Genomic DNA, 26,919 nt, shown 5'->3' with positions numbered 1-26,919 from the left:
TTCAGATTTGTCTCAAGGGCAAAGTGCACATATTCAAGTACCTGAACATCCAGGCGTGTAGGATGGACAAGAAACCGGACACCCTGGACCTCCCCTCTCTCGGCAAACGTTGCCTTCCACAGCCGCTTACAGATAGGTACTGACATAGTTATTGCTATTCTTTCATCATGACATGACACACAATGCACTTACATCTGTATCATTTAAACATATTATTTGCATCTACACATGCTCCCCTGACGTTATGCATTATGCTATACTTATAATTGCTCTGCGCTTGCAAAATTTGGTTTCATGGTTACCTGTTAGAAAAATACAGTCCTAATGAGCAGTTTGTGTTGCATATTTTCAGCATGGAAGATTTCTATCCCAGTAAGAACCACGGGCCTGACTCTGGAATTGGTAGTGACAATGGTGACAAGAGGCTGTCTACAACTGAGGTCAGAGATCAAACACTCAAGATCAACTGATGGCATTGCATTATGAACATGTTATCATGTTTTACTACTTACCAGAATGCAACATTTGGAGATACATAAATCTCAAAATTCTTTCTGATACACTGCTGCTAGCCAGCACGTATTAGGCAGGTTTTTTTTTTTAGCATTTAAATCTAACAGCAGCAGTGGATACGGATACAAGTCATAATATTAGGTCAGAATTCAGCCTCACAATTGCAATAGAAAAGCACAGCAAACAAATCCAATAAGGCCAAAGCAGGCAGTTATACAAAACTGGCTGAGGATGATACGAAATAAGTGGGCAGACTAGACAAAACAATGGCCAGATAAGTATGGAAAGTAGGCAGAATATCTGGCAAGAATTGAAAGCTAACTGGGCAGTGGGTAGACTGGCTAATGGGAGGCAGGTGTTCAGGCAGGTGGGTGATCAAGGGTGACTGGCTGAGCTGGGAGGTTCTCTGGGTGACTGGTGGTGGACAGAATGGAGAATTGATTCTAGACAGAATAGATAAGGTTGTTGTGGAAAATCAACAACTTTAAAACACGTGTGGGAGTCAACCTCTGTCCTAGACACAAGTAACCTCCCTTCCGCTGAGCCGTAGTATGGCATGAGAAGCAAACATCTAGAATTATTCTTGTGAAAGCAGAGCTTATCAAGGATTTCATCGTTTCATTTGTCGAAGATGCACGCACAATCAAATTCATGAAATAGGAAAACTAAAATACTACTAGGATTTAGAAGTATTAAAATACTAAGACATTCAATAAAAAATTCTTTGCTTCTTCTGCAGCCTTCAGATGACGACACTGTCAGCCTGCACTCTCAGGTTTCAGAGACAGCCCGTGCTGATGCCCTTTCTCTCCTCTCCAAAATGGATTCTTGCAAAGGTTACCGAAAATAAGTATCACATATTCCCTTTGACAGCAATAACAGAGACACGGGGTGGTTGAATGAAGTGCCTAAAATGTGACAGGTTATGTGATGAACGCGGATGCTTCCTCCCTCTATCAGATCAGGATCTCTATGACTTTATAGACCCCAACCCAGACGAAGATCCTGCTCTGTCAGAGTGTGACGGGCAGCAGAGCAGTCATGTGTCTTGTATAAAGGTATGAATCCATCTATCTGTCTGTCTGTCTGTCTATCTATCAATCTATCAAAATGATGATTATGAACATAATGAAAAGTTATTGATAGGAAATCAGTAATACAAATCAGGAGTAATCAGGAGATAAAATCAATTTCTGGTTATTGGTTCCTGACATGGTGTGTGTGTGTTTGTGTGTGTGTGTTTCAGGAACTGGAAAAAGTTCTTAACATGTCTCATCAAAGCAAAGATAAAGATGGCTGGAAAGAGGAGTCTGGGTGAGTTTATTAGTCAATACATCTTGTACCTCTGATGCTTGAGCAAACATTTTTCTCTTGTCTTATTCATTACACAATGCATGCAACTAATTTTTATGCAAAGACTGCAAAATGAGTTCTGTGGAGGAAAGGCATTTCCTGAAAATGAGTCACTAGTCGACCGGTTGTCATGGACCTGAATATTTTTACATTAAAAACAAAGAACCTGCATAGAGGTGTTTTGCAGCTGCAGTTTTACAGTGTTAAACTATATATATAGAGATATATTAGCAAAGTGTTTTTTACAATTCAACTATTGCAAATCAGGAGATGCGGTCTGAAAACATATGGCCCATAATGAGTTGATTACTGCCCACAGCACTGGCTAGTGGTTATAGTAGCTGACTGCTCGGTCAATCAACTAGATGGTGAACCCCAAGTGCAAGCAGATATCTCCTTTCATCACCAGCTGCAAATATACAAGGCGTGCCTCAGCTTGAATACTAATTTACTGTGGCACTAACTGGTCTGTTTGAGGGTCAGGTCTGGACCGTGTATGTAAACACACAAAAAATCTACTAGCAGCTGTCATAAATACTATTTGTGCAGGTTGTGTGTCAGTTTAAAACATCTGCAAATATTTTGGGAGGTTTACACTGTAAAATGTTAGACAGTCATGTGCAGACTTGATTTGTTGTACATAATAATTAATAATAATTATGTGGTCAAAAAGATGAGTTTAGATTACATAATTTTGTTTATATACACATAGTTATGTCAATGAGGCTTCAGTGTTTTGACAGCTATATAGAGGCTTTTTGAATTTGTTGTTCTGGTGCCCTCTTCTTTTTGCAGACCTTACTGTTAATATGTTGTTGCCAGATGTTTACATGTGTGTGTCAAAATGCTAAGCTGTGTACAAAGTGTAGTCACTTTGTTCTTGAACCTTTCACAGTTCTGATAAGGAGCAGCTAGTTGAGGAAGAAGATGATGAGCTGAAGGAAGTGCTGGATCTGAGGAAGATTGCTGTTCAGCTTTTGCAGCAGGAGCAGCAGAATAGGTGTGTGTGGTTCTGTACATACTGAAGCACTCTGTACTGCCATTAGTTTAGATCTCCATTTGCCGCACTGCTAAAAGCCACCTCTGTATTCTTTTGCTTTCTCCTGACTTATCATCATGTAACATGTATACTGATGTGTGCTGCTGCTGCCTTACATTCCCAAATATGACTCCATCATCACCATGTTTTCTTAACAGCTTGACTTCACTCTCTGCCCACTCTTTCTTTCTCCCTCAACTCTGCTGCTGCACATTGATGTGCGGCTTCTAGACGACGGTCCTTAATTTGCAGAGCGGAGAGTCTTATTCACCGAAGGAGAGTGACTGGCCGGGCTCACAGGTAGATGGACTTTCTTTATCATCATTTACAGATTATTTGTTTTGCTGCGTTGGTTAACCACTGGTCAGTACAATCACATGACACAGTATAAGGAAATCCAAGCTGTTTCAATGCTTGAATGTATAGACATGTTTTCCTCTTACAAGAATCTTATATTTCCTGTGAGCTGGTTTATGCATACTTTGAACATTGTAAATCAGTGCTGTTGCCAGGGGTGATTCTAGGATCACAGCTTTAGTTTTAATTTTTTTTTTTTTTTTTTTTATGTTTTTATACTGTGCTAACTGTGCATTTTAACATCATTTTGGACCATCAAAACTTACTTTAATGCTGAGCCACAGGGCCATTACTATAAAGGTGAGGATGTATTACAAATTAAATGGTATTATGCAAATAGGGAATAAATGGAGACATTTTTTTTTAATTATCATGAGATATAAACAATACATTAATAGTAAATAAAGATATAAAGATGTATTTGGGCTGAATAAATAAAGATTGTTTTACAGTAACATTGGCTCAACTCACCCTAGATTCTGGGTTTAGTTTCACTATGGTGTGATTTAGGGCAGAACTCCTTAGCTCACAATAGATTATTTTATACAGTAAAGTTCAAATAAAAATAAGGCTTTCGAAACACATTGAAAATGGTTACTATGAGGCCATATAATCCTATATAATTGGGCTCTTAGGTCAGAATTTAGTCACATCAAATTTCTACAATGCCAAGACAAGCCAAGACATGCCAAACTTGTAGGTAGGCTACCACAGTATACAGAGACAGGGAAGGGAAAAGGTGATAATAATATGAACATATTTTCACTATTCCAATCATTATTATTTTCACTTCATGCAGAACCCTGAACCTAACTTACCTAGGCTATAGCTAGCTGCCATGTGTCAGACATGGCTGTAAATGACTTATTTAGATATCTTCTTTTTTTTTTAAAGATTATTTTTGGGTATTTTAGGCCTTTATTTGACAGGACAGCTGAAGACATGAAAGGGGAGAAAGAGGGGGAATGACATGCAGCAAAGGGCCGCAGGTCGGAGTCAAACCTGGGCCAGCTGCGTCGAGGAGTTAACCTCTATATATGGGCGCCCGCTCTACCAACTGAGCTATCTGTAAGAGTTTAATGGACCTTAAGAGTTTAAAAATATTCATGCACATTTAGGTTTTAAACAGTTTTGCCAACTTTGAAGGCATGTTACGACCACTTCCCAACATGCTAGCTTAATGTGGTTGGCTGGATGTGCAGTTTCAACTGATACCAAACTGAAACCTGATCTTGCAGGACTTTGCCAAAATCACCCCTGGCTGTTGCTAAATTGAAGACTAGCCAATGAATAGACACTATCCCACTCATTGTGCAAATTACTGTAATTGCCTTTTGTTGCTCAACTGGTGAAATTTCCATTGAATTTGAGCAAACAGCCCTACTGTTTGTAAACATTACATTTATGATTATATCATTATGATTGACGTAATCCACATGAATCACGTAACATGAGTTATCGCTGTTGTCACAGTTGTTGTTCTTGTTCTGCATCTGTTTCCGTCTGCAGATTCCTAAGTCACTCCGGAAGCTCAGGCAGCAAGCCAAGGCCCCCACCCCCACATACTCGCAGGTATGTACTGTACCACATATTCACTCATGCTGACTAGAAGCACACATTTACAGTGGAGCCCTTGTAGAGTAGGAGTCAGGGAAGAAATTGCGATTTTTGCAACACTGTATCGATACACGGACACCAAATAATTTTTATTAGGTCTATATATATTGCACATGAGAATTAAAGTTTTTGGTACTTGAATAATAAAATCTAATGCTTTTTCAGTCCACTAGATAGTGCAGTTGATATTGTTGTTGTTATTTATTTTTTTAGAGAAAACAGATGTTGACAAAGTTTTCCTTTGGGGACATCATTTGTAATAAGTTGGGTAAGGTAATAAACTGCAAAATATTTCGCAGAATATGTTTAAAATAATAAACATATTGCAGTGGTCGCAATAATAGCGTATCGTGACATAAGTATCGTGATAATATGGTATCGCTGGGGCCTCTGGTGATACCCACCCTTATTGTAGAGGGCATGTGGTAAAAAGTTTTTAATCCATCCAGTAGTTCAAAACACAAAGATGTTAAAACAGAGATAACAACACATTCTTACATTCTAGGTGCAGAAACCTAACCTGACAAGCCAGACCCACATCAGGATGTTGGGTCTGGGAGCTCACCATTGACAGAGCTCAATCCGAGGGGCGGGATAAACGGTTGTCTTTCAAATTCCCTCCGCACGTAATAGGATAGCGCTACAACCAGGCAGAGCAACGAAGAAGGTAGCGAAGCTAGTTGATAGATTAAACTTTTGCCGTATCCGGTTGGCAAAACTCCAAACACATCTTTCTTTTTTAAGAATGATTTCAGTGCCGTTCTTTGTTCTTTTCTCAAAGAAAACCTTAAGTCCCAAGTCTTCCAGAAGACTGCTGTTCGCCAGCAGCAGCAGCCATAAGCCCGCCCACCGACTCTATACACGATGTGATTGGCAAATTAAATTTGCTGCAGCTAGGGTGCGTCTAGATTTCTAGGCTAGCGGAAACCATGCAAGTGTCTGCATTTCTGCTTGATAAATGACCTAAATGGTATAAATGGTTTACATGTTCAGGTTAATCACAGCGCAGTTTTGTAGTGTTTAACTGGTAAAGTGTTCATGCTAATTAGACATGACACTGAGCCTCATGCAGGAACCACTCTTACAAAGAGATCTCAAGCTGACCCGATAGAGCATGTGCCCCATGTAGGCTGAGTCCTTGGCAGCAGCCCTTTGCTGCGTGTCATCCCCTGTCTCCCCCCCCCCCCCTTTCCAGTCTATCTGCACTGTAATAAAAATGCTTAAAAAAACCCAAAACAACAGATATAGACATCTGATGTTACTCATGTCTTTATTCTAGTGCTTCTCTGGATGAAGGAAGCAGTGGAGCATCAGTGCTGAGTGGACAGGTACAAACTCTTTGACTTCAAAGCAAACATACCACGAGTAAAAATGTCCTGTGTCCATAAGTTACTTTGTTTATGGTCTCCCATTCCTCTGGATGATGCAGAGAATGATTTGAATTGTATCTGTCTGCTTTTACAGACTTCTTCCTCCTGCTCCTTTGATGGCAGCCTGAAGACAGACCAGTCAGATTCAGAGCCAATGTGGCCCCAAGTCCCACCTGTTCTCAATCAGAATGAAGAACGCAGAAGGAACAAGTACCTGAGAAAAGATTATCTCAAGGTATGATCTCGCACACGTCTCCCCAAAGCCGCAGCTGTCTAATTTATGATTAATAAAATGTATCTTCTGCAGAACAAACCACACTATTTGCATGAGGATACCTTTTTCCCCTTAGGTAATTAGTTGTAATATGTTTTTATGTGTGATTTGGGTGAACTGAGCCTTTAAAAAGTATTGTGAAAACGTGTGCTGTTACTGCTTCAAGGGATGTCTCATAAATGTCCTTAAGAAAGTTCCAGGTTTTATCAAGAAAGTGTGATGATAACGTTACGTTGATTAAAGATAACATAGTGAAGGACTGTATGACGATAGTCATTTTTTATCATTATCATCTCACCCACAGTATGTACGTCAATATGATGTCCACAACAAAAGTCCCCCCCCCATGTTTTTCTATAATACCTGTCCAACTGGAGAGGGTGGATATAAATTAAGTGAAACATGTCATATTATAAAAATAATGTGTTTTTCCTTACATGACAGAACAAGTGTCAGAGTGCTAGGAAAAACTCCAGTGGGAATGACGACTGTGAGGTGGGTGTAAGAACCATTGTGTGTGGATAAAAATCAAAATTTCTTATCTTTTCAAAACATTTTTAAGTGCCTTATTTTGATTTTCATTAATGTTATGCCTACAGGAGGGCTTGCGCAATGTAGATTTCAGCACCACTCTGACAGTGTTTGGACTAAAGCCGAGATCAGGTAACTCCAGTTGTATAGAGTCTATGGGTAATACACAAGTGCTTGTTGTATGACTGTTACATTTTTGGGTCAGTGTTTTCACTTTTTACAACAGTAATAATCTTGGAACTCAAAAATAGCCCGCCACAGGGTCTTTTTAATGTGTGTTGGGCAGTACAGTATTGTACATCTCTGTAGTGTAGACTCTGTACTACACACTACACTAAATATTACATGTAAATAATAATAAATAATTAATAAATAACCAGCTTTTCAACAGTTGCAATGTGCAATTTTAAGCTCATTAAACTATTTTCAAAAAAAGTGCTATAACAATTTTACTGGCATTGCTCCCATTATCCTCCGTGACAACTCTTCTCCAAAACAAACTGCGCTGAGATAACAGAGCTCAGCCCATAGCTTCACACACTCCAGCAGATAGTATGCATGAAATAAAAACAGGACACGTAATTTCACTGTGTGTAACTACGCTAACTAACCCTGTATTGTGAACCGCGTGTAGTGATTAAAAAAAACAGACAACAGCTGTGTCTCAAAGACCGGGCAACAGCCGGGACGTTGAGAATCCACGCGCGAGAGGTGATGTATATTTCCAGTCACTTCGTCATGTATTCACTTCGTTGAAACAAGAGAAGAAAGCCTCACTGATGTGAAGAATAGGACAGAGAAACATATATAAATGTTCTCTGCCTGCCGTATGCCAACGCTCCGGTAAGTCCACTCACCCGTCTCTGCCCGGGCATGCCCCAGCTGCCGCACATTTGTTGACAAACTCCGACGCACACGCGACGATGAAATGGCGATTTATCCCTCTAAATGTGAATAAATGACAGTTACACTCACCGCCAGCAAATGCTCTTTCCGTTGTGATTGGTGGTATCTTTACAACTCGCCGTTACCTTGTTTCCTACAGACTGTGTTGATGCGACTTGCGGTTATATATACATATATATATTAGGGCTGTCAATCGATTAAAAAATGTAATCTAATTAATTACATACTCTGTGATTAATTAATCGCAATTAATCGCATACATAATTAACGGTGCCTGAACCGATACTTTTTAAGAAAGTAAAAAAAAGAAAAGAAAAAAAAAGGGTACTAAACAACAGTTGGTGACATTAAAGAACGGCTTGTTTATTGCTAAGGCCATATGGTCAAAATTAAATGATTTAATAATAATGTATAACAATAACAACTTATTTCACTAGTAAATTGCTGTTGAAGGACAAAAACAACAACCAGATAGGAAAAGAACATTTACAATAACTTCAAATGCACCACGAGGCTGTAGTTTACCAGTTTCATTGAACGCACCGGCTGTGTTTTTTTTTTTTCCTTCTCAACCAGTTGTGTTGTTTCTCCGACGGCAGCTGCAGATTGTTACATCCCGGTGTTGAATCCTCTACAGTAAAACACAGTCAAACTTTACACCGTTTAGCGTTAGCTGTCAGCATTTTAACCGTGTTTAATCCAGCTACTAGCTAGTGGTAGGCTAACGTTAGCTGCTGTTGAGTATTGTGTTAACTAGCGTCACATGCAGCGGGGTTTGTGTTTCCTGTATCGTCTGTTTCAGAGCATCAGAGAGAAGCGCAGACATATCAGTGGCACCAGATTTTCGTCTGTATGCAAACGTCAATATGGAATGGATTAATCTGCGTTAATATTTTTAGCTTGTTATTTTTTCTCAGATTAATTAATCAAAATTAACACATTATTTTGACCGCCCTAATATATATATATATATATATATATATATATTTTTTTTTAAGACTCAGTTAAGGCGGAATGCGCATGTTGTCAAGGCGGGCCGCCTAAACTGCAAAGTGCTGCAGGAAACCCTGGACTCCAGGATTTATGAAATCTGACTCGAGCATTCATGAAATACGACTCGGAAGTTGGAATCGAAAGTTTTGGACGACTTTTATGGAGTACTCGAGTCCTGGACTCGAGTCAGACTCAAGTCGCTATTCTCTGGACTCTTGATTTGTGACTCGGACTCAAACTTAGGTAATGGTGACTCAACTCTGACTCTTCTTTGGTGACTCAGACTTGGACTTGGACTTGAACACTGGGGACTGGATACTTGACTCGGACTCGACACTTGGTGACTTGGCTACAACACTAGTGGTGGAATTGTGTGATTGCACCTCTGCATGTATGTGAGGTAATTCACATCAAGCATGACAACAGTCCATGCTCATGTGTATGACTTCTTTTTAATACATTTCTGAAGATAATAAAGAATTGCATCCTATGCAATTAATAATTGCGTCCTATAAATAAGAATTGCATCCTATGCAAATTGGGTTCTTGAAAACATCATTCCACGGAAAACTGCTAGTTGTTTTGTTAAATATTAAGGCTAAATTGGACAAGGGAGGGATGGTAGCGGCTGTCTTCATTGATCAAAAGAAAGCATTTGATACAATCAATCATCATGTTCTAATTACCAAATTATCAAAGTTACATTTTTCAGGTAATGTACTAAAAAGGATAAAATCATACCTTACAGACAGAAAACTATGTGTTTGTGTAGACCATAAAACCAGGGGATTGTAAAATACCACATAGAAAAAGAACCTTTGGACGGTCAGCTTTTCCAATTGAGCAGCACATACCTAGAACACTATACCCACAGACCTAAGCAACACACGTCTCACATCTCTCAAGTTTTTCTCCAAATCTATAAAACAGTAGTGGTCAATCTAATATACTGTCATAATCTGAGATGATAGTTTGTTTTACTATTTGTTTTTGCCTATGTGCTTTTATCTGTGTTTATGTGCTTATGGATCTGAGCTTACTGCTTTTATTTGTGTTTATATGTTTATGTGCTCTTGTATGTTTACTTTTAATGTCATCAACCTGCCGGGGACTGGAGATGAAAATGAGCATGGCTTAATCTGGCCCATTTACATGTTAGACTTAAGTGCTCATGTTAATTAATGTACATTGTCCCTTCATAAATAAATAAACAAACATACAAACAAGCAAGAAATAAATACTAAAAAGGGTGTAAACCATTTGACTTGATAAATCCAAAGGCTCAAGTCAAAATAAAAAAATTATATATAGCAAATCGTTTGAAAATTACATTTAGGAGAAAAAAAATCATCACTTACTCAAGCATTTATCATTTATCAGTAGTAAACAGTCTCTTTTACTTAAGATTAGGGCTGTCAAAATAACGCGTTAATTTTGATTAATTAATCTGAGAAAAAATAACGCGTTAAAAAAATTAACGCAGATTAATCCATTCCATATTGACGTTTGCATACAGACGAAAATCTGGTGCCACTGATATGTCTGCGCTTCTCTCTGATGCTCTGAAACAGACGATACAGGAAACACAAACCCCGCTGCATGTGACGCTAGTTAACACAATACTCAACAGCAGCTAACGTTAGCCTACCACTAGCTAGTAGCTGGATTAAACACGGTTAAAATGCTGACAGCTAATGCTAAACGGTGTAAAGTTTGACTGTGTTTTACTGTAGAGGATTCAACACCGGGATCTAACAATCTGTAGCTGCTGTCGGAGAAACAACACAGCTGGTTGAGAAGAAAAAAAAAAAACACAGCCGGTGCGTTCAATGAAACTGGTAAACTACAGCCTTGTGGTGCATTTGAAGTTATTGTAAATGTTCTTTTCCTATCTGGTTGTTGTTTTTGTCCTTCAACAGCAATTTACTAGTGAAATAAGTTATTGTTATACATTATTATTAAATCATTTAATTTTGACCATATGGCCTTAGCAATAAACAAGCCGTTCTTTAATGTCACCAACTGTTGTTTAGTACCCTTTTTTTTTTTTTTTTCTTTTTTTACTTTCTTAAAGTATCGGTTCAGGCACCGTTAATTATGTATGCGATTAATTGCGATTAATTAATCACAGAGTATGTAATTAATTAGATTACATTTTTTAATCGATTGACAGCCCTACTTAAGATACCTTCAAATCAATGGGATTAGCTAAATGAGTATATAGTATGTGCAGTTAGCTTCCACTAATAAAAAATATAAAAGTGCAGCTTGTATAAATGATGAGGAAGTGCTTCATTTGAACCCAAGGCTGAAGCCAAGATATTTTAAGGTGGGGTACTGAAGTAAGAGTGCAGTTTGTGTTGTGTGTGTAATATGTATGTATGTGTGTGCCTAGTTTTTACGCTCTTACCGCCACCTTGAACAAAGAGGGGAGGGTGTGCTTATTCATGGCCCAACACTGAAGGGAGTTCTGTCCATCTCAAAGTCCAAATAATGGTTCAGCTGAGTAAGGGGACTGGAACCTGAATCTCTCCCGATTTGAAGTGTCTGATGAAATTCGACGTGGTGGTGGTTGACATCGGAACTTTTTGTACTGCAGACCTTGCAAACTGCCGTTCGTTTCTTCTTTGCCTGGTCAGATGTGTAATCCTTATAGCCAAACTTTATTATTTTCGGTGCAGAGGGATCCATGACGTTAAGTTCCATCTAGCGGTGAAATTGTATATGACAACCAACTGAATATTACTTTCTAGCTCTTCCTCCTACGGTGGCCGAACCCGAAATTAGCTCTCTCCATCGTTTACACGCAGCTGTTCTAGCCACTCCAATATTAACTTTGGTCTGGTTGCTTTGCCTGTTGCGTTGTCGTTTTAATTCTCTTTTTTGCTTCCCTGGCGAGTAATCTCCACCTTGCATTCATCATGGTGCCAATAGGTGTAAGAGGGCCGAAATGCGGAGGTATGTGTTACGTAGCAGGGAATAATAGGACCCAATCGCAGAGAGCAGGCAGGCAGGCAGGAGAAAGTTTGAGTTGAGGATTTATTAGACCAAAAAAACAAGATACTGATAAACCAAGGGAGTCCTGAGAGCTGCAGCAGGCAAAAAACTAATTCCAGAGTGTAGTAAAAAAAGAACCGGGAATCCAAAAAAACAAAGGAAGTAGAAAAACCGGGGAAATACAGGAAGCACAGAAACTGACTCAAACTGACACAGGGCGGGACGACAGGAACCAACACAAAATGATCTGACACAAGACAAAGGGAACACAGAGGCTAAATACAAGAGGTAATGAGCAAACAAGGGACAGGTGATACAGCAGGTGAAACACATCAGGGCGGGGCAGGACAATAAGACAGGCGGGAAAACACAGGAAGTAAAACGAGACAGAAAACCAGACTACCAAAATAAACAGGAAACAGAAAAATAAATTATTCAGAAGACAATCAAAACAGGATAAACAGAAACGTACACCATCAGCAGAATACTACACAATCCAAAAAGAAACACAAACAATCCTCAGAATGATACACCATCACAACAATCAATATACAAAACAGGAAACAGCAACAGAAATATACACAACCACAACAGTATGTCCCTCTTTGGCTAATGTATTTTAAAGATGGAGGCGCTACATGGCGGCCGTCATTGGAGCGAGTCGCTCCTATGTATGTAGGAGAATACTTTGATTAGTTGGTGGAAGTAATTACACGTGAATGAGTACATATTTGTGAAAGAACAAAGGGGTTTTTGCTAAGAATCAACTCAAAAAATTACACAATGTAGGTTTAATAATACATCATATTTTATGGACTCTTCATATGCTTTGTATGTACAATCTTAATTGATAAAGTAACTAGTAACTATAACTGTCAAATACATGTATTTGATTAAAAAGTACAGTATTTCCCCCTTAAATGTAGTAGAGTATAACGTCCCACTCAATTTTGTACTTATGTACTGTACTTGAAAACATTTTCTTTCTTGCTTCTCTTCAGAACTGTAAGGAATATGTTATTTTAACCAAAAAAGAAAAAGAGTTAGAGCCCCTTTATCTGACTGAAAATTGACCTGTGTTTGTAACATGTTTGGGAAGATGACGATTAGATGACTGCCTGAGTAGGTAAGAGTGAAATAGTGAATTTGTTTTAAAATAAGAGGAAAATTCATCTCTTATCATTACCCTCTTTCAATAGTGTCACATATGTAAAAGAACATATTTGGAAAACATTCATATCATATATTGTAGAAGCTGCGTTTCCAGAAACAAAGGAACCAATGGGGTGCATGGATTTGTGTGGGATGCAATTCTAACAAAACTTCTTTAGAGAAGAACCTTTTTAAATTTTCTTTTTTGAGGGATATGTATTTGATCATACTATGTTGTAGTATGATAACTAAAGATAAAAAGTGATGCCAGAAGTGTGAATCACACTTCGACAATTTCTAGAAACCATGGAAGTGAAGATGCAAAGATATTTGTTTTCTATACAATGTAGTTTAGTTTCATAGCGGTGTCACCTTTTTCCTGATGAGACAGATAATATCCAGATTTCCTGCTTGGACATCATCAGATGTAGGGCTTTGGTTTTAGGCCCAATAAGAGAAAAGACTTTCCTGGAAAGCAGGAGTAGAATCTGTGTAACTGTATTCACACTGACTTGTATTAGATCTCAGGTGGCGGTTGATCTGCTAGGAAAGTCATTAGTAGCTTTGTCTCGGATTTTAGCTTCCTCTTTGCATCTCACTGTGTGTAATCTGGAACTCAGAACAATTCATCTATTATTTCAGCCTTCACCAGAGGAAGCCGCCAGGAGTACAGCTCGACAGACCCCAGCTTCACTATGAGGAGGAAGATGGAGCACTTGAGAGAGGAAATTGAACAGATAGGACTCTTACGGCAGGTCAGAAGTTTCACAAATTGTTTATGCCTTTGTATTCTGCACAAAACATTGAGTCCTTCACCGTCCAAAGCCTGCCAGATCCTGCTTTTTTTTCTAGTGTTTATACCTTCAAGTTACGTCTTTGTTTCTAAGAAGTTGTGTCACACTGTACTTTGTATCAGCCCTATAGTAGGACTGCTTTGCATAAACAGAAATAAGCATCATTAGGCTTAGAAGGAGAAAGAGAAAGATCATGTTTTGAAAAGAGCTTACCATTTACAGACAGTCCGTTGAATGACAGAATGATTCTGTAAAGTGTCAAATAGGAACCTACTTTAGAATTTGTTTTTGTGTGAACATGCATTTAACATTCCAATGTGTCGAGTTTACCTACCTTATATTCAATAAGTACAGTATGTGCTTAATCCTATCCGTACTTCTTCATAACAGATGAGTCACCACTTCAATTCCCTTCAACGTTGTTTGAGGCACCAAACTTAGCTTCTTTTTTTTTGATAAATTTTTTTATTATTTTTATATTTTGAACATACAGAACAGATAAACACAATTGAACAAGAACAAAAACCCTCTCCTTCCCCCCTACCCTCTGCGGTCTCGAGGAAAACAAAACTAAACAAATAAGCAAAAACAAAAACAGAAATCACACCTTGCCTAGTCACTCTCCTCTAATTCTTGTGACGCTGAGGTCATTAGGCTGATACTTGTGCTGCTGCGTTTTTCCATAGATCTATAGTCGATGATTTGGCTTTGTTAATCCTTGCTGTAGAGAGCTCAAGCATAACTATGTCTAGAAAATACGCCAACCACTGTTTTATACAAAGCGAGTGGGGGAAGCCAGCGTTGAGCTATCATTTTCTTGGTTGCGGTTGAGCCGGCTAGCCAAACTTTCGTCTCTCAAGCAGGTATAGTTTAGAGTCATCATTAAGTAACAAAACAACCGTGTCAGTAGGAATTCAACATCCTATCACATCAGATATTATTGACGTTGTTTTATTCCAGAACTCGTGCACCGGTTCACACTCCCAGACCATGTGCAGGAAAGTTCCAGTTTGTTCAGGTTGACAGAACGTGCAATAGGGAGTGATAATGACTTTAGAGACGTATCTCTTCTGAGGAGTCCAGTATGTCCTATGACATATGTAGCGGCTTCTTTGCAACCTCCATAAGCCGCCGAGAGGTTGAGTCAGGGAACAATCACCTATATGACGCGCCGTTAGAATAATTCAGATCCACTCTGAGATATGCTTTCAACCTTTTATTGTTCGTTTGAAAGTCGGACTGTTGAAGTGCCTCCCCTCCCTCCGTCCGTCTCCCCACTCTGTCTTACCCTGAAAATTCACCTCAAAACGCATTGAAAATGCAAACACAAGATTTTTGTGGAACTTCAATGGGGAATAAAGACAAGAACAGATAACAACATTGAACACTACACAAACAGTAATTTATTTTTTTTCATTTAGGCGAATTTTTCATGTTGACACAGGAGGTCCATCCATCCATCCATCTTCATCCGCTTATCCGGGGTCGGGTCGCGGGGGTAGCAGCTCCAGCAGGGGACCCCCAAACTTCCCTTTCCCGGGCCACATTAACCAGCTCCGACTGGGGGGATCCCGAGGCGTTCCCAGGCCAGGTTAGAGATATAATCCCTCCACCTAGTCCTGGGTCTCCCCCGAGGCCTCCTCCCCAGCTGGACGTGCCTGGAACACCTCCCTAGGGAGGCGCCCAGGGGGCATCCTTACCAGATGCCCGAACCACCTCAACTGGCTCCTTTCGGCGCAAAGGAGCAGCGGCTCTACTCGAGCTCCTCACGGATAACTGAGCTTCTCACCCTATCTCTAAGGGAGGCGTCAGCTACCCTCCTGAGGAAACCCATTTTCGGCCGCTTGTACCCTGGATCTTGTTCTTTCGGTCATGACCCAGCCTTCATGACCATAGGTGAGGGTAGGAACAAAAACTGACCGGTAGATCGAGAGCTTTGCCTTCTGGCTCAGCTCTCTTTTCGTCTAGCGGTGCGATAAATTGAATGTAATACCGCACCTGCTGTGCCGATTCTCCGACCAATCTCCCGCTCCATTGTCCCCTCACTCGCGAACAAGACCCCAAGGTACTTGAACTCCTTCACTTGGGGTAAGGACTCATTCCCTACCTGGAGAAGGCACTCCATCGGTTTCCTGCTGAGAACCATGGCCTCCGATTTAGAGGTGCTGATCCTCATCCCAGCCGCTTCACACTCGGCTGCGAACCGATCCAGTGAGTGCTGAAGGTCACAGGCCGATGATGCCATCAGGACCACATCATCTGCAAAAAGCAGCGATGAGATCCCCAGCCCACCGAACTGCAACCCCTCTCCACCCCGACTACGCCTCGATATCCTGTCCATAAATACTACAAACAGGATTGGTGACAAAGCGCAGCCCTGGCGGAGGCCAACTCTCACCTGAAACGAGTCCGACTTACTGCCGAGAACCCGGACACAGCTCTCGCTTTGGTCGTACAGAGATTGGATGGCCCTGAGAAGGGACCCCTCACCCCGTACTCCCGCAGCACCTCCCACAGTATCTCCCGGGGCACCCGGTCATACGCCTTCTCCAGATCCACAAAACACATGTAGACTGGTTGGGCATACTCCCAGGCTCCCTCCAGGATCCTTGCAAGAGTAAAGATCTGGTCCGTTGTTCCACGACCAGGACGGAATCCGCATTGTTCCTCTTCAACCTGAGATTCGACTATCGACCGAACCCTCCTTTCCAGCACCTTCGAGTAGACTTTACCGGGAGGCTGAGAAGTGTGATACCCCTGTAATTGGCACACACCCTCTGGTCCCCCCTTTTTAAAAGGGGAACCACCACCCCGGTCTGCCACTCCTTAGGCACCGTCCCCAGACTTCCACGCAATGTTGAAGAGGCGTGTCAACCAAGACAACCCCTCCACACCCAGAGCTTTAAGCATTTCTGGACGGATCTCATCAATTCCTGGGGCTTTGCCACTGTGGAGTTGTTTAACTACCTCAGCAACCTCCACCAGGGAAATTGATGCCAATCCCCCCTCATCCTCCAGCTCTGCCTCTACCATAGAGGGCGTGATAGTCGGTTAGGAGTTCCTCAAAGTGCTCCTTCCACCGCCTCTATTACCTCCTCAGTTGAGGTCAACAGCGTCCCATCCTTACTGTACACAGCTTGGATGGTTCCCCCGCTCCCCCTCCTGAGGTGGCGAACGGTTTTCCAGAAGCACCTTGGTGCCGACCGAAAGTCCTTCTCCATGTCTTCTCCGAACTTCTCCCACACACGCTGCTTTGCCTCTTTCACGGCAGAGGCTGCAGCCCTTCGAGCCCTTCGGTACCTTGCAACTGCCTCCGGAGTCGTCTGGGATAACATATCCCGGAAAGACTCCTTCTTCAGTCGGGACGGCTTCCCTGACCACCGGTGTCCACCACGGTGTTCGTGGGTTACCGCCCCTTGAGGCACCTAAGACCCTAAGACCACAGCTCCTCACCGCAGCTTCAGCAATGGAAACTTTGAACATTGTCCACTCGGGTTCAATGCCCCCTAGCCTCCACAGGGATGCACGAAAAGCTCCGCCGGAGGTGTGAGTTGAAAGTCTGTCGGACAGGGCCTCCTCCAGACGTTCCCAATTTACCCCGCACTACCCGCTTTGGGCTTACCAGGTCTGTCCAGAGTCTTCCCCCCACCCCCTGACCCAACTCACCACCAGATGGTGATCGGTTGACAGCTCAGCCCCTCTCTTCACCCGAGTGTCCAAAACATATGGCCTCAGATCAGATGAAACGATTATAAAATCGATCATTGACCTTTGGCCTAGGGTGCTCTGGTACCAAGTACACTTATGAGCATCCCTATGTTCGAACATGGTGTTCGATTTATAGACAATCCATGACTAGCACAGAAGTCCAACAACAAACAACCACTCTGGTTTAGATCAGGGAGGCCGTTCCTCCCAATCACGCCTCTCCATGTGTCTCCATCATTACCCACGTGCGCGTTGAAGTCCCCCAGCAGAACTATGGAGTCCCCAACTGGAGCCCCATGCAGGACTCCACTCAAGGTCTCCAAGAAGGCCGAATACTCTGAACTCTTGTTTGGTGCATATGCACAAACAACAGTCAGAGTTTTCCCCCACAACCCGCAGGCGTAGGGAGGCGACCCTCTCGTCCACCGGGTTAAACTCCAACGTAGCGGCGCTCAGCCGGGGGCTTGTGAGTATCCCCACACCCGCCCGGCGCCTCACACCCTGGGCAACTCCGGAGAAGAAAAGAGTCCAACCCCTATCCAGGAGTATGGTTCCAGAACCAAGACTGTGCGTAGAGGTAAGCCCCCACCAGATCTAACCGGTAGCGCTCCACCTCCCGCACAAGTTCCGGCTCCTTCCCCACAGAGAGGTGACATTCCACGTCCCCCAGAGCCAGCCTCTGCTGCCCGGGTCTGGTCCGTCGAGGCCCCCTGACCTTCACTGCCACCCATGTGGCAGCGCACCCGACCCCAGCGGTTCCTCCCACAGGTGGTGGACCCATGGGATGGAGGGATGTCCGCCACGTAGCTTTTTCGGGCTGTGCCCGACCGGGCTCGTGGCAAACCCGGCCACCAGACGCTCGCTGACGAGCCCTCCATCTGGGCCTGGCTCCAGACGGGGGCCCCCGGGCTTCCTCCGGGCAGGGTCACTTCATCCCTTCCTCGATTTTTTCACACAGGAGGTGCCGGATCCAATAAAAAAAGGTTCCGGATCCAATGTCGGAGGTGCTGGAACATGTTCGGGCGTGTTCCGGCTCAAATTAAGCCCTGCTGTTTTCATCTTATCTATGTTTACTAGCTCGCCTTCTTCCCTGTCTCTGTTGGCACATGGCTGCACATCTTGGCACATTACTGCCACCTATGAGTCAGTGGAATAGTGTGACAAACAACAGAGGTCCAAAACTCCACAGGATAATTTTCACATGCAGACTTTAATATAATAGAGTGCTTGAAAACATTCTATCTGCTGCAGCCACAGCTTGGTTGGTTCAAGTTTAAACTTATGTAAAATTACAAGTATCTGTCAGTTCAGAAGGGTCACACCATAAAAACAAAAGTGATGGCAAGCTGACATCCTAAACTGGACAAACAAAAACAGGTGAGAGGTGAGAGAAGCTGAGTATTTGTTAGCAAGATGTCTGTATAGAAAAAAAAGCAGCAAGTTGGAAACTGTCAGGCACACCTAAACTATGTGAAAAGAGCATTGTGTCCTTGGCTTAAAATCAAAAGATAACCAAATAAGATAGGAGAAGGAAAGCCTAAGGTGACCAAGATTGTCTAGAAGAACAAGGATAGAGACATGAGGTAATGTGCTGGGAGAGACCAAAGAACGCTTTTGTGCACTTTGTTAATTAGACAGAGAAAGCTGCAACGTATGAGATCACTGAGTTAATAAATGTTGGACTTCATGTCTTCAGGCCATTTCACAGGTTGAGATGACCTGATATCCCTGAAGCAAGCTAACATTATTTACAGATTCGTAGGAATTTCCTATACTGTAGTTATGAGCTGAGTTAAAGCTTTAGTGCGTAACTTTTTGATATTAACGGACGTCCGTTACATTCAAGCCATTGCCAAATGAGTTGCTACAAAGCTAATTAAGACTATCAGCTCCACAAAACTCTTTGTGTATTTCTCAGTATGGCTGTGTTCAGAAACTGGTGTCGTCCGGCAACTTTCGCGCACAGAAACTCGAGTGAAGATAATGACCTTTTTTGAAGAGTTCATCATGTTTTTTTAATCCTCCGTGTCCTCCTTGGTTACTAGCAACTGCGTGGAGGAGGGGTGAGGCGGGTGCTCGGTCATTGAAGGCTTGTATCATGTGGATGTGCCGACAGTTTTGTTCTCATTATTTAGAATTCCTCATGGGGGAGACCGAAACTACGCACTATAGCTTTAAAACTGAGAAGAAACAACAGCAAGAAAAGGAATGCACAGGCGTAATAGAAGAGACATCACTTTCCTGGGAAACCCGCCACTGACTTCTCTCACAAAAAGTTAGACCAGGCCTTCTTGTCCATGTCAGCTTAAAGGTCTTGCCCCTGGACCTTCACTGAGAAGTCAAGTCTTGAGTCTTGACTGAATGAACTTTCTATCTCAATAAAATCATTGTCATCGCTGGTGAGAGATTACACTACTTCCAAGGAAAGTGTTTTGAATGGAAACTACAACGAAGGTCAAATTCCATTCACTGACCAGAGTTTCACATTTAGAAAAGACCATTAAGCAATGCTGGGAGCAGAACAACCCTTTTGTTTGTCCAACATTATGGAGAAAGCATTAAAGTGTTTGATAGTGTGCACAAAAACACCACATAGTAGATCATAAACATCAATAGAATTCCTTACAAAATCATTATGAAACTAAGATCTACTGTCAAAGCCAACCTGATGTGACAACGCATCATGTCTCACATCCTATTCCTGCTCCTCATTGACTGGATTATGATGACAAACAGAGAACATGTGTTGGACTCTGGCCAAGTAGCTACAGGACCTGGACTTGGCTAATGACAGAGCCTACACACCATCATGCACAAGAACAAACATGCTTTCTTTTGGTGACAGATAGCATCCTGATATTTAATCTTGCGACACCTACTGTGATAGATGACACCCCTTTGGTATATGACTATGCTACTTCGGGAAGTCAATCATAAAGAACCTTTTAGGCACTGAAGTATGTTGAGACAAATTCAGCTGAATTCAGTTAAATAAATAAATATCCCATTTAGAGGTGCAAAATATGGGAGGAAAGAAGGGAAATGTATACTAATAGATGTTGGACACATGCAGAGGGACAGAGACTATAGCCAGTTTGGAGAGAGAGAGAGAGAGAGAGAGAGAGACCAAAATGGGTCACAGCATTGACTGTGAAGGGGTCAAAGGTTACTGACCAGGAGTCCGATAACAGCTGAAGAAAGAGTAGGAGGCCATCCAGACAACATCTTTGAAAAAAGACCATCAGAGTTACCATCTTCCCCTACATATGACCACCTGTTATCACGTGACAAAAGTTCCATACTCAGGTCATGTAACTGAGCTATCAGCCAAATAAAAGTCAATAAGTAGGTCATAGTTTTTTGGTCAAAGGAACTACCAAAAATGTCCCATGACCATGTGGTTTCAGTCACTGGTCTTTTTGTTGAGCTGACAATATCAGGCTATTCAACTCATATTTCCTCACATAGTGTAGCCTTCCTTTTGTGGGAAGAGTGCACGAAAGGTTCCAGAAATGTCTTCTATTTAACTAATATTCCACTTTCAGCAGCAAAATACACCTCGCTTGCACTTTATTTACACTGTAAATTAGTTGATTTTACTAGAAGTTTGCGTGGAAATCCCTTGCCCTAAACCGTCTAAGTTTTTACACAAGGTGAAACTTAACAGGTCAAGTTGTATTAACACAGATCGGTATGTCGATGCAGTAGACAAGCTACAAAGCTAATTAAGACTATCAGCTCAACAAAACTCGGCTATGTTCAGAAGAATGTGTTGTCCGGCGACTTTCGAGTGAAGATAATTACCTCTTCTGAAGAGTCCATGTTTTTTTAATCCTCTGTGTCCTCCTTTTCTACTAGCAGCTGCGTGGAGGAGGGGTGGGGGTGTCTTATTACTTAGAATTCCTCTTGGGGGAGGCAGAAACTACGCACTATAGCTTTAAACATGCAAATTAAAATTATGAATACCAAATGTTAGGCTATTTAGGCCATTAATACTCAAGAAATATATAATTATTGTTTTTCCTTTATGACAACCTAGTTCAAAGGACAATGTATTCAATACATTTGCTCCAAATTCACAGAAAGGACCATACACAGATACCATGTAGACTTCCTAATGTATTGTACTACATGACAAGTTTCACTCAGCAAAAAGAGTTTCTAGTTTTCAATCTGTGTATAGCTCCTTAAATTTCTATTCACTGCCTAGATCCCATCTCTCTCCCCCCCCAGGTCTCGGTCATGGTGCAACAATAAATGTAGAAAAACATGAACACTAAATCAACCATACAAAACTAAAACCCAGATGACATAAATGCACACCCAAAACATTAACAGAACATTATTAAAACACACTTTAACTAGGACAGAGACCGTTCCGAACATGTTTTTTTTCTTCTCATGAGCCTTTGCAGTTCAAAGTTGAAACAGTTCAAATGACCCCGCCCCTCCCATACAGAAACTTAACATCCTTTGTTATCTCTGCTTAATATGATCTGTGCACTGCATATTTAAGCTGAGTATTAACGACTAATGTGATTTAGTAGTGAATATGTTTTTTAACAAAACATGAAAGAATAAGTAGTGACCAAAAAGTTGAATTACAACTAAATCTGGGTTTACTCCAGACATGCACACCTTTTAATGATCTGCAGCTGGGCTCAGTCTTAGAGACGTCAGGTAATAAATACCAGAACCAAAAATAGCAACTCCTCAGGTGTATTGGAAACACTCTAAACACACTAAATGTATGAAGGTAAATATGGTACAAAATGTGAGAATGTGTAGAACAAAAATCTGAACTTGTATGTTGACATTTTCACTAGATAGAAAATATTCACACACTCGTGTTTGTAATTCAGCCACTCATGAACCTTGCAGTTGTAGCCAACTGTCCACATGGTATTCAAATGTCTTCTTTTACTTTTCTTTGAATCATCCTCATCTTTTAGTTGGTTGCTTGTTTCACCCCAGTAATGTGCCACCACATTTGTTTTGTCAGCTCAAATCCAAGGAAATGGCAGACTCGGTTGAAATGTGAAATAACAACAGCGGCAAAAAACAACTCACTCACTCAATTCTCATTGGCTCCATGAGTAAATGTTACATTACAAGTTTGCAGCTGTCATTGTATTTATGGAAATATCAATCTACACATTTGTAAAATTGTTTCTGTGACTTTAAATTCAGAACACGTGTGTGAATATTTTATACAAGTTCAGATTTTTGTTCTACAAGTTCGCACATAGTATTCTACAAGTGCTCACATCAAGTCTACAAGTTCTTAAACTCAATGTAAATAATACAGAATACAGTGTATATATAAAGTATAAATATTGTGATGTTATGAGGTCATTGTTAATGTGTTTCCAGAACATTGAGTCCAGATTGAAGGTGTTGCTCCCAGACGATGTTGGAGCTGCTCTGATGGATGGGGTTGTCCTTTGCCATTTAGCTAATCACATTTGTCCTCGGTCTGTCGCCAGCATCCACGTGCCGTCTCCCGCAGTGGTAAGCACACTGAAAATCCTAAAAGGGTTCTTTTTATTTCAAATCGCAAATAACAGTTGGTGAGATCTGAAGAATGAAGTGAGAATAAATAACCTTGTGTACTGCTTTTAATTTCTAACATGATTGATATCCTGTCTTCCAGCCAAAGCTTAGCATGGCTAAATGCCGTAGGAATGTGGAGAACTTTTTGGATGCCTGTAAAAAGCTGGGTGTCACACAGGTAAGGCTATTATGATATTATGTGTATGTATCTCATAGCCGATGGAAATAAAAAGAACATTTATTATCATTTCCTTTGGCAAGATCTGCCTGACATATAAGTACGGTATTCAAATTGTTACTTGAAAACGATTATATATAAATATATATTTATGAAATTTAGTGCTTGAATTTCACCAATCCTGTTTTAGCAACTAAATTGTTTTGACATGACTTGAATTTTTAGATTTAGAAAATTACCAGTTGAAGTTGAGCAACGTGTGTATATATATGTCTATAATATTGGACAAATCTGCAATGGACAATATATAATATAATATTTTATATATATATATATATATATGATGAATAATCAAATCCGTACAGCCATTTGTTTTGCTTCACAAATCTCACAAATATTTTAAACCCACTGCTACAAAACTGTCTAAAAGAAATTATGTTTTTTGTTTGTTTTGAGTGTACTGATCTATGACAAAGTGATGATGTCAAATCAGTATTATAGAAAATTAAGCAGTGTGCTGTTACTGTGAAGAAAATCTCATAAATGTGCTTCAGTAAGCTACAAAGATCTTTGAGAAAGTCACAGGTTTTCCAAAAAAATGTTTTTTAATTAAACATAACACAGCCACATAATCTATGATGATATCATAGTATAGATCAATATCTTAAAACCTCAGCACATAAAACCTAAGCTATTGGCAGGGTTAGATACCATTAGAGGTAAGTATGTTTTTTTTTGGGAATTTGAACAACCCTATAAATAATGACGGAGGAGAGAAACAACGTAAGCCACACCTGTCTTTTTTGCTCAGTGTAAATAACAAAAGACGCCTCTCTGCTAACTCAGGACAAGCTGTGTCTGCCCCATCACATCCTAGAAGAGCGCGGTCTGGTGAGGGTGGGTGTGACTGTCCAGGCTCTGCTGGATCTGCCTGATTCAAAGCCAACACAACTGTCAGCTGTTTGACACAGGCCTGAATGCTGCATCCAACCTGCAGTTATCCAGCCAACCCCTCTCCCCAGCCTGAACCCATACCCCATCGCCAGGGGCCAGGGAGCCCATTCAGGCAAGGGCCCAGTGGCTCGTAGGTCTTTGGGAGTCTGCTTCTGCCTGACTGAAACAGGAGACGGGAGGGAGAAATCCCTCTGTCTCTTTATATGATGTCAGCCGCCTCCCCACTTCCTGTCCATCACATTTTCACTTGTATCCTGTTCCTAGTTACTGGGGTCATCCTGTATGTGTGTGGACTAGCAATGTGTGTGTTTCCTGAGCTGCACAGCTCAGACTTGCTAAGGAGAGACATGAAAGACAATTGGTCTATATAAAGACCTGTTTGTCTGTCTCAACATGCTCAGTGATTATTGAGCCTGCAAGTGCCAGTATGACAATATTTCCATGCTGGTGTTGGGAACATTGGCAGTGAGGAGATGAAAGACACAATTCTTATTCTTTCACTAAAGAGACCTAAGCTGCACACTGGTCTCATAGCCACAAATTGGACTTTAAGGGGTTCTTATACTCTTGAGTTAATCTTCTGTAATTTTTTTCCCCATGAAAATTCATTTTTGAATTTATTAGTGTTTTTTTTACATCATGTCCCTACTGTTTCTAAGCTTTTCAGCAGTCAAACCTAAGTCATACTTCAAGTACTGTTTATGTATTTGAGCAATCAACATATTTGAACTTCTGTACAAATCCACACTTAAAAAAACAATTCTCAGTACAAACCTGCATGACATTTGACCACTGTGAGAACATGCTTGGCTGTGGCCAAAAGCACGACGGTCCTGTTTTGTAGCCTTTTTATTTCATTGTACATGCAAGGTTTCTGTTTTTGAAAGATATCCTGTATTCCAACTTTTCTAAATCTTTTATACTTTCGTTCCAGTCATTGCCAATTATCACTTGCCATTTCTGTGGAGTTCAGAGCATGGGTTTGCCATGTTAGATACAAAGCAGTTAGGATTTTTATTGCTTTGCATAACCTCAGATGAAACACGTTTATACTGTATGTGTTTGTGAGTGGAGGGGTCTGAGTGAAGGGCCTCTGGATCAGAAAGGGGCAGTCACTCCTGCAAACCTTCCACACATGGCATCTTACTGCCAGCCCACCCTGCTGTATGTGGTTTCTGATACAATTAATTATTTCAGGGAAATTAAATTATTAATGTATTTATTCATTTGTTTTATATTTATATGTTTTTGCTCTGTGCGTCCTTACCCTGACTACCAGTGCAGGTGCGGGGCAGTTGAACATTTAGATTACAAGCTCACTTGTATTTTCTGTGTGCTCATGGTCAACTGAATGACTCTGTGGTGAGAAATTAGAAAATGACTCAAAAGCTGCTGGAAGTGTAGCTATACTGTTCCTCTCTGTGCATTATTAGCAGTAGTGACAGTAGTCACACTTGTATTTTAAATTGGTTCTACATGAGAATTACTCTGTTTGGGAGTTAAAAAAAAATGTGTTCACACCATTTGTCAGTAGAGCTGACAGCAGTGTTGACAGCATAAGAGGTACCTGCCTAAGAAGCTTTATTATGTGGCAAACCTTTAGCAAGAACTAATCATGTTCACAACGGCAGAGGAATTCTTAACTAAACATTTCTGCAGGGCAATATTAATTTGTTGTCAGGTGATTGGCATGTTAGTCTAGGCAGCTGTCGTGCGCCATTCATTTATTTGATATTTATAGTCAAAATTTAAGTAAAGTTGTATATCAATACATGTCAATAGCAGAAGTCAACTTAAACTTTGACTATGAATTAATTATAAGTAGGGCTGTCAAAATAACGCGTTAATTTTGATTAATTAATCTGAGAAAAAATAACGCGTTATAAAAATTAACGCAGATTAATCCATTCCATATTGACGTTTGCATACAGACGAAAATCTGGTGCCACTGATATGTCTGCGCTTCTCTCTGATGCTCTGAAACAGACGATACAGGAAACACAAACCCCGCTGCATGTGACGCTAGTTAACACAATACTCGACAGCAGCTAACGTTAGCCTACCGCTAGCTAGTAGCTGGATTAAACACGGTTAAAATGCTGACAGCTAACGCTAAACGGTGTAAAGTGTGACTGTGTTTTACTGTAGAGGATTCAACACACGGGATGTAACAATCTGCAGCTGCCGTCGGAGAAACAACACAGCCGGTGCGTTCAATGAAACTGGTAAACTACAGCCTTGTGGTGCATTTGAAGTTATTGTAAATGTCCTTTTCCTATCTGGTTGTTGTTTTTGTCGTTCAACTGCAATTTACTAGTGAAATAAGTTATTGTTATTATTATACATTATTATTAAATCATTTAATTTTGACCATATGGCTTTAGCAATAAACAAGCCGTTCTTTAATGTCACCAAATGTTGTTTAGTACCCTTTTTTTTTCTTTTCTTTTTTTACTGTCTTAAAAAGTATCGGTTCAGGCACCGTTAATTATGTATGCGATTAATTTTGATTAATTAATCACAGAGTATGTAATTAATTAGATTACATTTTTAATCGATTGACAGCCCTAATTATAAGTAAGTATGGCGATGATGCTGGCCAAAAGATTGCTATTTCTGTGCTTTAAGGG

The 26,919-nt window shown here is 40.9% G+C and overlaps 1 protein-coding gene across 3 annotated transcripts in view; it reads left to right on the top strand.

The window, feature by feature from the left end:
* The window catches only part of lrch2 (leucine-rich repeats and calponin homology (CH) domain containing 2), a 38,724-nt gene extending 12,940 nt beyond the window's left edge, over positions 1–25,784 (top strand). The window contains exons 6-21 of one of the 3 annotated variants that reach the window (XM_078266147.1): positions 6–136; positions 353–440; positions 1,253–1,349; positions 1,474–1,571; positions 1,760–1,827; positions 2,762–2,866; positions 3,137–3,205; positions 4,772–4,834; positions 6,159–6,207; positions 6,344–6,484; positions 6,968–7,018; positions 7,123–7,186; positions 13,745–13,857; positions 22,978–23,115; positions 23,258–23,335; positions 24,182–25,784. In XM_078266147.1, the coding sequence (XP_078122273.1) occupies positions 6–136; positions 353–440; positions 1,253–1,349; positions 1,474–1,571; positions 1,760–1,827; positions 2,762–2,866; positions 3,137–3,205; positions 4,772–4,834; positions 6,159–6,207; positions 6,344–6,484; positions 6,968–7,018; positions 7,123–7,186; positions 13,745–13,857; positions 22,978–23,115; positions 23,258–23,335; positions 24,182–24,301 (1,473 nt within the window). In that variant the 3' untranslated portion in view covers positions 24,302–25,784. Of the gene's footprint in view, positions 1–5; positions 137–352; positions 441–1,252; positions 1,350–1,473; positions 1,572–1,759; positions 1,828–2,761; positions 2,867–3,136; positions 3,206–4,771; positions 4,835–6,158; positions 6,208–6,343; positions 6,485–6,967; positions 7,019–7,122; positions 7,187–13,744; positions 13,858–15,317; positions 15,599–22,977; positions 23,116–23,257; positions 23,336–24,181 lie in introns of those variants that run through there. The other 2 variants (XM_078266148.1, XM_078266149.1) reach the window with 2 other exon arrangements.
* The last annotated feature ends 1,135 nt before the right edge of the window (positions 25,785–26,919 follow it).

The sequence above is a fragment of the Sander vitreus genome, chromosome 13 (assembly GCF_031162955.1).
Source record: "Sander vitreus isolate 19-12246 chromosome 13, sanVit1, whole genome shotgun sequence".
NCBI lineage: Eukaryota > Metazoa > Chordata > Actinopteri > Perciformes > Percidae > Sander > Sander vitreus.
Note: the sequence above shows the minus strand (reverse complement) of the source record. Positions and strands in the feature narration are given on the sequence as shown.